The sequence below is a fragment of the Belonocnema kinseyi genome, chromosome 6 (assembly GCF_010883055.1).
Source record: "Belonocnema kinseyi isolate 2016_QV_RU_SX_M_011 chromosome 6, B_treatae_v1, whole genome shotgun sequence".
In the NCBI taxonomy this organism is placed as follows: domain Eukaryota; kingdom Metazoa; phylum Arthropoda; class Insecta; order Hymenoptera; family Cynipidae; genus Belonocnema; species Belonocnema kinseyi.
In genome coordinates this window covers 41,636,192-41,647,025 of record NC_046662.1, presented here as the reverse complement: position 1 = coordinate 41,647,025, position 10,834 = coordinate 41,636,192, and the positions used below count along the sequence as shown (strand labels likewise).

Here is a 10,834-nt window from a genome sequence, read left to right as displayed (position 1 = left end):
CCAATCCTCTTTTTTCTTAATAAAATAATAAAAAGAAGTCAAATTTATCGTAACGTGAACCATCAATGAGTGAAGAACTACAATCTGGTAAAAAATCAATTGAACTTAGAACTTGTGCGTTTTATACAGCCAAACTAAATCTGTTCGCCCTTCTCTTTTTAAAACTAAACGAATATAAAGCTTGTCCATTCCATCGACCACTTCTGGTTCCGTTTCCCCGTCCGGCGGTTTTTCTTCTTCCTTGAACAGCTTTTCCATCTCTGTCATTTCCTTCTCCATCTTCGTTTCCTCGCCCATCTCTTTTCTAGTTTCCTCCTCGTACAGCTCCTTTATCGGTGTTTCATCTTGCAGTTTTGAATTTTCTTTGATTTCCTCGACATCCACGACAACCACCTCGATTTTCGGCTGTCGACGCATTTTAGCAAACTCCACAAATTCCGTTTGAGGAGGAGTTATGAACTCCTGATTTCCGGAATCCTGTGCGACATGACCTTGAGATTCGGTCGCATCGGCCGCACTTTCGGCGGCCGAGGCCTTCGGTTAGTTGCTACCAGAATTTTGTTTCTGATCGGAGCCGATGTCACTTCCGCTCGAGCTCAAAGTCGTATTGCTGCCATACGGATCCAAAGACGATTGTACCGACATACTTCGTCCGTGTCTTCTCACTCTGTGGGGGGAGAGCTTTCCGGGGTCGACACTGGTCGGGTCTGCCTGCAACAATCTGGTGGTCAGGAAAATTTCGCAAAAATAACGGTTTATTTTGTGATACTTATACCATATTATAAGCAGGGAGCCGACTAAAGCCACACAGAGAAAACAATGCCGCTTCTGTGTAGTAGAACGGCTCCATTGATTCGGCTGAACCATTAGCCCGAACAGTCCGAGCCGTTTAACCAAGAGTATAGGCGAGCCGTTCTGCACACGCGGCGTTTGCAGCACAGTCTCGCGCATGCGCAGTTTTGAAAAATAAAGCACCCACATTCAAAGGGACTGATGTCCGCAAGTTCGGGGTAACTAGAGATCCTCTAAGTAGAGTTGTGATGCAATCACACACAGGCTCACACAGACATGTCACTGCGTATCGCAATTAGTCCGGAAGCAGAAGTCCCCATAAAGTTACATGTAACGCGGTTTTAGATGACAAAACACTGATCAATCGTATTTAGTGGTATTTAGAAATAAGAGAAAATGCCCAGAACATAACGGTTTTTTACCGAAAAAACGAATTTTCAAAAAATTCCTGAATATTTGTTTGACGAATTCCACATCCAAACAAAAACTTAAATGATTAAATTTTCAGATAAAAGGATAAATATGTTCAAACGAAATTAAAAAAAAAATTAGATGAATCTTCAAGCAAATGCTGAACTTTCAAGTAAAATGATAAATATTCAATTAAGAAACATTTCTTTTGACTAAAAAGGTGAGTTTTTAACTAAGAATATTATTGTATTCACCATAAAAGACGATTTTCCATCAAAATACATGAATTTTCAACAAACAAACAAAAAATTTCAACCAAAAATGGAATAGCTGAATTTCCATTTAGAAAAATAAATTTTCTACGAAAATAGTCGAATTTTCAACTAAAATGGTAAATTTTATATTTAAAAAAAAAAGATAAAATAGTATATATTCAGTAAAAATAATTTTTTCTCTACTAAAGTGATGAACCCTCAAGGTAAAAGGATAAATTTTGAGCCAAAAATGTAACAGTAAGATTTTCAGTTAAATAAATTAATTTTCAATGAAAAAAATTGATTTTCTACCAAGAAAATCGAATTTTCAATTAAAAACTAGAAAATATAAATAAAAAACTGTCTACTAAAATGATGAATCTGCAAACAAAAAGATGAATTTTGAGCCCAATAGATGATTTATTAACTAACATAAAGAATTTTCGACCAGAAAGATAAATTTGAACTAAAAAAAAATTTTTAACTAAAAAGAATAATCTTCAATGCAAATGATGAATCATCCCCCCAAAAATGAAATTTTTAACCAAGTATTTGAATTTCTAACCATAAAAATGAATTCGCGACAAACAAAATTAGTTTTCTTTCAAAAAGAAGAATGTTCAACAAAATAAATCAATTTTGAGTCACAGAAATAAATTTTTAACAAAAATGATGAATTTTTGATAAAAAAATGAAATTTAAACCAAAATATTGAATTTTGAACTAAAAATTTTAACTTCTAAACAAAAATACTAATTTTCAACCAAAAATTAAATATGTTAATTTTTATCCATGAAATTCATTTGCAACCAAGAAACGAAGCATTTTCAACATAATAGTTCAGTTTTTAAAAAACAAACAAAAATTTTTTCCCAAACAAGTGAGTTTTCCACGAAAATGTTTAATTTCAAACCAAAGACATTTATTTTTAATACAGAATATTAGTGTTTATGTTAGATTTAAATCAAACATGAAATAGTTAAAAATTCAGTCAAAAACTGTAATCGAACAAACAAGACGAATTTTCAACAAAATAAATCAATTTTCAACCGAAAAAATACATTTTTAACAAAAATGATGAATCTTTCACCCAAGTAAATGAATTTTTAATTACAAACAATAATTTTATACCACAAGAATTAACCTTTCACAAAAAACATAAATTTTTATCCAAAAAGTTGAAATTTGAACTGTAGAAGACCATTACACAACCAAATGCCGAATAATTAAATTTATATTAAAAAAAAATTAATTTTGATTCAAGCAAAAAACGAGTTTTTAGCAAAATATTGTTACCAAGAAGATTTACTTTCTACCACAAAACACGAATTTATAACCTAAAAGATGAATTTTCAACTATGAAGATTATATTTTTCCTAAAAAAAAAAAGAATTTTCATCACCATACCTGAATTTTCTACTAAAAAAGTCGCGTTTAAAAACAATATGAAATGTTTTTTTTAATATTTCTATTTTCATATATTTTATACAGTTTTTATATGCTTATATTTCATATAATTTTCTTCCACATTATATTTCTGAAAATTGTAGATTTATTTTAAAATTTAGTTTGAAAGTCGCGCTGTTTTAGCGACATCTTGTTTCGGTTTAATCGTATCCAATCAAAACAGTGGGAAGTTTTGTCACAACACTATGTAGAGGATATCTAGGGGCAAGTGTCCCGAATCTGGGTCAGGCGCCACACCAAACCGAAGTGCAGCGACTCTCTGACAGCTTGGCTCCTACATGCGCGCGCACGCCTTTTGCTGACCTACAAACAGTTCTTCGCGCGTGAGATCCGTGCTGCGCATGTAAGCTAACTGCAAAGTAGCTCTAGTACGCTCCCTGTTTATACGATACAGCTAATCACAGAATTTGTGAGAATATTAGAGGTTATCTATAACACTGCATTTAACATTTTTTCTCTAATGGCAAGATGAAGCACAAAATTACACTAAAGCTTCTTTTTCTTATTATTTATGAGTAGACTTTTCCAGAACGTAAAATTCTAAAAATAAATTTTGTCTAAAAAAAGATTCATTCTCTTCCTTTCACTGGAAATCGAACCACAGAACTTCTGATTTCCAGGCAGGTGCTTTTCCATTAAGCTATTAGAGAAATCAAAACAAAAATCTTTTTCAGAAATACAGGCTTTTTCAAGCCAGGTATTACATTTATGATGCGAGTAATTAAAGAAATCCGTATTATCATCAGAGATAGTTACCATAAAATTTTGATTAAACTTCAACTGTCTAGCTTCTTCATAAAGAAATTATCTTTTTGATTGGTCCTTTAAAAGTAATCGAAATACGTAACTACTGAGAATGTCTGTGGTTAGGTAGCAATATTTACATCTAGGAAAATTTCTGCGATACATCTCTAAATAAATTCAATTTTTTCACTTGTTTACTAAGTTTAGAAAATACTTTTATATATTCAGGGAAGAAAGGATTTCTAGAAAAAGGACGAAGGAGACGTTCACATATTACGTAACATAAAAAATGGGAAGGGGGGCTCGTATTTAGTAAGAGGTCTATTATCTAGGGGCGGGGGGAGGGTATTTTGTCCCAATAACGTAATATTAGTAATTTATGAATTTTCTGCACCGTGAATTCTGTATATGAAAATTTCTGAATGGTTATATACATATATATTGATAGAAAAAAAATTTAATTGTTAAAGATAGTCTAATATTAGAAAATAATTATGTTTTTAACATTTCGCTACTATGCTATAATTTGTAAACTTTCTTATATTTTTAAAGATATAAAAAAACGTAATTGTGAGCAAAAACTTACTTTGAAAAATTCGGAAAGAATTATAAGCTTTTTAAAAATTATAAATTATTTGAGATTTATTCATTATTTTTTTAATTGCGGGGAAAATTTTTAATGGTACAGGTTTTGTTTTGAAAGAATAATTTTGAGTTTCAAAGATTTCAAAATGCGTGAAAAAAGAATATGGAAGACTTTGAGACAATTTTTTTTTTGTATTTTAGGATTAAATTATTATAAGGTAAACTGAATTTTGCAGGGGGCCAAGAGAATAAAAAAAAAGTTCTGTTACGATTTATAAGAAAATTGTAAATAATTGTTTTGTAGTGAGTTTTAAGAGATAATTAAAAAAGATAACATATATTTTTAATTATTGCCTGAAATTTTTCAAAGGTGTATAAAAGATTTTAAAACAAAATTTTGCAATTTTTCCATATTACATAATTGCAGATAATTCAAGTAATCGTAAGAGATATTCAGAAGTTTCGAAACAATTTAAAAATAACTAAAACTTGTAAAGTTCTTCCAAGAATTTCGTAAGGTTTTACGAGAATGACAAAAACTTGTTGAGGTTCCTAGAAAAAAAACAATTTTTTGTTTTGAAAAATTAATTTTAAAAGATTATTTAACAGATATCAAAAAAGTGTAAAGAAGAATTTTAAAAAGTTCGAGGCAATTTTTTTAATTTTGCAGATTTAAAAAAGAATTGGAAGTTTTTCAAAGATTAGAAGACTTAGAAGTTCTGAAAATTTAAAAAAATTCTTTATATTCGTGTGAAAATTTTAAATGACTTTTTATTTTGAAAAATGAACTTTAAGCGAAAATTCAAAAATGGGTTTTGAACCAATCGAACGATTTCCTAAAATTACGAGAAAAAGTGTAGAAAATTTTAAAGCAAAATTTTGTAATTTGTTAAGAATAAAAAATTAAATAAAAATAGAGCAAAGTAAGGAAATACTTAGTAGGATTCAAGGGATTCGAAAATAATTTTAATCTTCAAAAGATTTCTAGAAATGTAGATTTTTAAAAATTTCAAAAATAAGTTTTAGAAGCTTTAAAAAAATTCGAAGGGTTTCAATAGAAGACATTTTTTTTGGTTTTATTCTTAGTAAAATTTAGAAGACGATAAGGCAATTTTTTACATTTTCAATTATTTGTCAAAATCTTAGGGAAAATTCGAGCTAACTAAAAATGTTTTGAGGAATTTAATAGGTTTCAAATAAATTATAAATATTTAGAACCGGGGAAATATTTCCGAAAAATTACTAAGTATTTCTTTCAAAGTTCTAAAACTCCTGAACGTCTTTTAAAAATACTCGAATTTTTCACATTTGGTAAAGTCCTATAAAATAAAAAAGAATTCGTTAGAATCTTTTACATTCCTTTTTAATACATCTATAGTTATTTGAAATTTGTATGTTATATCATTATTAATATTATTTTGTAGTCTGCATGGTATTTAACGTGGTAATGAACAACACATTGAAATAAAAAATTCTAATTAGGGCGCAGTAAATATTACTGAGAAAATTTACAATAGCAATTACAATTTCCTTAAGAATAAATGATAAAACTGGGTAAAATAACACAGGCCGACAAATTTTAAAGCCAGAGACCAGACCTAACATTTCAGAAGGACTTTGATGCGCTGAATCCGAATCCGAGCTCAAAATTGCTCCTGTACGTCAGGTTTTCAAGATACCCTAACCTAAAAATGCAAAAAACTCGTTTTTAGCTGTTTTTGAGGTTATGTAACTGAACAAAAAAAAATGTCTACCACAAAAGCTAATGTGGAATTTGAAAGTACTAATCTTCCCTTTTCACACCTACTTAGATTTATTAGGATATCTTTATTTTTCCCTAAAATATTGTAATTTGAAATTTTTTATTTTAGCGTTTGAACCCATTAACGCTGAGGTGTTCAGATTGATACAACGCATTCTCTATTGCTAAAGGTACGATATTTTTCTTCAAAATATTATCTCAGGGGTTATCGAGGGTGCCCTTTCTATCTGCCGTTGTCAATTTTTGGTTATAACCCATAGAAGATCCAATATGGCGGCCACAATTTAGGGCTTTAAAAAAGAACAAAGGATCCCGCACAAAATACCAACAAGAAAGCTTGCAGTCGTTTGGAATCAAACTTCGCACATTGATAAAGCAAAAAAAGACGGACTGCGCGGAATGCTACTGCGCAGTGTGTGTGCATTCTAATGTTCACAATCGCTGTATGTGCGCGCCGTTCTACGGCGCAGACAGTCTTCGATCCCTAGCTGGCTCACTGAGCTGGCGACGCTTTTATGACGTGTTATGCGTATGTGATGAAATTCGTTTTTTGCTACAAATCTTTCCGTGTTAGAGATGACGTTTGAGTGGCGGTCTAACGGTTGGATGCGTAGGTAATAAAATTCTTTTTGTATTTGAAATCTATCTAGCGGTTACATTTCGTGTCGCTCGTGATTTTTGTATGTAGAGCGTTTTATAATTTCCCCGTTACTGTTTATTATAAGAAAAAAAAGGAGTTCAAGAACTCCTTGCACTGATAAAGTCAATACGTTTTGTCACGTTTGTGGAAAGTATGAGACGGAGAAATACCGTATATCAATTAATGATTCGATAAAAACGTCATACTTCAATGAAAAATGTGGATAAACCGTGGGTACCAACCTCAATTTGTCATGTTTGTAGATTAACTTTGTCAAATTGAGAAGTTGAAAGTACCAAGACGCAGATTATTGTTCAACCACCTGTTTGGCGTCAGCCCAACGATCATGATACTGATTGTTACTTTTCCTAATGCAAAACAGGAGGTTTTTCTGAAAAGTATTTGAAGAAGATCGTTCACTCTGATGTAAAAAGTGTTACACCAGCCAAGATTGGTATTAGAAATCACTCTGAAAACAAAAGTGACCTATCAACTCACGAATCAATGGATACTGACGAACCTAATGCAATTGAAGATTCTTCTTGGGAAGAATCAGATGATGAAAGTCCTATATTTTTTGACCAAGACGGATTAGACGATTTCATTCGTGACCCTGATCTTCCAAAAAGTAAAGCTGAGCTTTGCGCTCAAAGACTTAAAGAGAGGAAACTATTGTTATCTGGCACTAGAGTAACTGGCTTATTTGTATTGTGTCCATAATTGGTTTATTTGTGGTGACTTCAAAATGATAAATCTTATGATAGGTTTACAATGAGGAAACATTAAATACCCTTGTTTTCTTTGCCTTTGGGACAGTCGTGCAAGGGATGAACATTGGATAACGGAGAAATGGTCAGACAGATTAGAGTGGACAGTTGGTCAATATAATGTTGTTTATGAAAGTCTTGTAGACAGAAAGAAAGTATTATTGCCACCACTCCATATAAAACTAGGGTTAATCAAACAATTTGTGAAAGCTCTAAACACCGAAGTAGAATGTTTCAATTTATCAGTCCTAAATTTCCGCATTTAAGTGATGCCAAAGTTAAGGAAGGTATTTTTGTTGGGCCTGATATAAGAAAACTTATCAAAGATGATGCCTTTATCAAAACCATGACATCTATTGAAAAGGATGCACGGTTGAGTTTCAAAGATATTGTACAGAAATTTTTAGGGAACAATCGAGATCCAAGGTGTAGGACTATTGCATCTAGTATGTTAAAGAATTTTAAAAGATTAGGTTGTTTGGTGAGTATGAAATTACATTTCCTCAAATCTCATTTGGATTATCTCCCACAAAATGTTGGAGCATTCAGTGAAGAAATGTGCGAACGCTTTCATCAAGACTTTCACCAAATAGAGCAACATTATAAAGTTCAATGCAATATAAGAATGATGGCCGACTATTGCTGGTCTTTGCAAAGAAATGATAATGACCCTACTAGTCATAAACGAAAGTCTCTTCAACGATCGTTTGACATGAAGCGCGAAAGTTTCCATAAGAAAACAAGCAATTAGTTTTACCTTCATTGGATATATAATCGTAAGTCTTGCCTTAACTGGCTAGGCAATCGTGTGTCTTGCTTTGACTGGCTGGACGATTCAAAGTCTTGCCTTGACTGGCTGGACGTTACAAAGTCTTGCCTTTATTGGCTGGGCAATTCAAAGTCTTTCCTTAATTGGTTGGGCAATTTAAAGTCTTCCCTTAATTGGCTGGAAAATATTAAGTACTTCCTTACGTAGCTGGATAATCCCAAGTCTTGCCTTAACTGAATGGACGATCGTAAGTCTAACCTTGCCTGGCTGGATGATTCAAAGTCTTGTCTTGACTAGCTGGACGATAAAAAGTCTTGCCTTATTGCATGGAAAATCCAAAGGCTTGCCATAATTGGCTGGGTAATCTAAAGTCTTTCCTTAATTCGCTGGAAAATATTAAGTACTTTCTTGCCTAGCTGGACAATCCCAAGTCCAGCCTTTAGTGGCTGGAAAATATTGAGTCTTTCCTTAGTAAGCTGGAAAATCCTAAGTAAATTTACAATATTAAATGAATCATAATAGTAAAATTTGTTTTTATTTTTAAAGCCCTAACTGTTTTCCATATTCGCTCTTCTAGGAGTTATAACAAAAAACTGAGCCAATCGAAAAGCAACCCCCGAAAACCCCTGAGATAACATTTTCAAGGGAGAATGACATACCATCTCGGCGTTAATGGGTCAATACGCTGAATTGAACATTTTCATTTCAAGGCTAGCCCACTTGTAGTGTGGAATTCAATTATGTCACGAAATATAAACAAATAAGTTCGCTGATCCCAGGGTTAGGTGGGTTAGCCTGCTTGTGGCTTGCTAGGGGTGGTTTCTATTCCTATGGTAGGAAACGGCTTCCGTAGAAATGAAAAGACACGGGTTCCATATTTTTTATTGTTTTATTAATGTGAAAAGTTTGGTTCGAAACGACTGTACGCTTTTTTGTTGGTATTTTGTGCGGGATTCTTTGTTCTTTTTTAAAGCCCAAAATTGTGGCCGCCATATTGGATCTTCTAGGGATTATAACAAAAAAACTCACACCGCAATAGAAAGGGCATTTCAAATTACAATATTTTGGTGAAAAATAAAGATTTCCTAATAAATCCAAGTAGCTTTGAAAGGGGAAGATTAGTACTTTCAAATTCCTTATTAGCTTTATGCTAGACATTTTTTTGTACAGTTACATAACCTCTAAAACAGCTAAAAAACGAATTTTTTGCACTTTAGGTTAGGATATCTTGAAAACCTGACGTACAGGAGAAATTTTGAGTTCGGATTCGGATACAGCGCATCAAAATCCTTCGAAAATGTTTGGTCTGCTTTCTAGCTTATAATTTTGTCAAATTTCGTTAGCCTGTGTAATTTTTCAGCAAAAGCAACACTGTAAAGAAATTTTTTTTTTAAAATAATTTTTTCGAATATATAAAGGGATTAGACAGTTAAATATGGACTACGAACGTTTGTCATGAGGTACGATGAGGTACGTGGTAGAAAATGAGAATCCAGTATCGACACACTGTTGAAAAAAAAGACAGACAAATAAGCTAGCAGAAAAGACCAAAAAAAATTGTCACGTCTTAGATATCAAATAGTAATAAAAAATTAATCCGACACTTATTTCATCATTGAGTGAAGAATCTATTTAATAGCAAAACATTACGGAAAAAGTGGCAAATAATCGAAAAATGAATAAAAAGGAAAAAATAAAGATTGCACAATAGTTAAATTGATAGTTGAAGCACGAGAACAAGAAGACATTTCTTTGAAAGAATGATCTTACATTCTTGGCACTAGTTCTAGTAATTTCAGACTCCTTCATCACTACTCCTATAATTAAAAATAAATTTAGAAATGGAAGTACAAACACGCACCTGATAAGCCAAAGCATTCATGATAATACTGTAGGGTACTAGAGCAAGTGGATGAACTTCGCGCATTAAAACATTGGCAGGTATCTTGTGGAACTGGATGTATTCAAGAAAATTTCCAATGACTTCCTTGAGAGGTGTGTGCTGATTAGTGTCGCAGTATTTCTTGCTCCACATTAGGGCCGCCTGATAAAGGAAGATGAGAAAAATTAGTGAAAAAAGGTGTCGCCCTCCTGCAAAAAAGGATTTTGTAGCACATTAAGAGGTTAATTAGGTCTTTAAAATCTTCCTCTTTCATCTTTCCTTTTCTTACTTCCCCCCTTTCACCTACTTCACCTCTTCTCTTAAAATTCCCCTTCTCTCCTATAATTAACCCCCTCCCATAATTACCCTTCCCTCCACTACTTCCTCTCCCCTTCTCCCATCCTCACTTCTCATGTCATCGCTCACATATCCTCACTTACAGTACTTCTCCTCCCAGCACTTCCCGTAATATCACTTCTCATACTTTGCCACACCCTCAATTCTCTACTACCCAACCCCTCACTTTGAATATTTCGGCTATCCTTACTTTCCCTGCGTCCCCTAGTCACTTCATCTATTATACCCCTTGTCCTCACTTCCCATACTTTTCCTCCCATACTTTCATCCTTCCACCAGTTCACCTTCTTTTCTAAAAAATTCTTCTACTCCCTAATAGACTTTCACTATTCGCACTTCTCCACGCCTCTTGCATCTCTTTCTTCCATCTTTACATTCCTTACTTTCACTCCTTTGACCTAATC

At 32.9% G+C, this 10,834-nt stretch overlaps 1 protein-coding gene across 1 annotated transcript in view; it reads right to left on the bottom strand.

The window, feature by feature from the left end:
- Positions 1-540: 540 nt before the first annotated feature.
- LOC117174943 (serine-enriched protein) overlaps positions 541-10,834 on the bottom strand; it is a 42,292-nt gene continuing 31,998 nt past the window's right edge. Inside the window, exons 7-8 of the mRNA XM_033364406.1 lie at positions 10,053-10,235; positions 541-711 (exon numbers count right to left, since the gene is read on the bottom strand). Of these exons, the coding sequence (XP_033220297.1) occupies positions 541-711; positions 10,053-10,235 (354 nt within the window). The remainder of the gene's footprint in view (positions 712-10,052; positions 10,236-10,834) is intronic.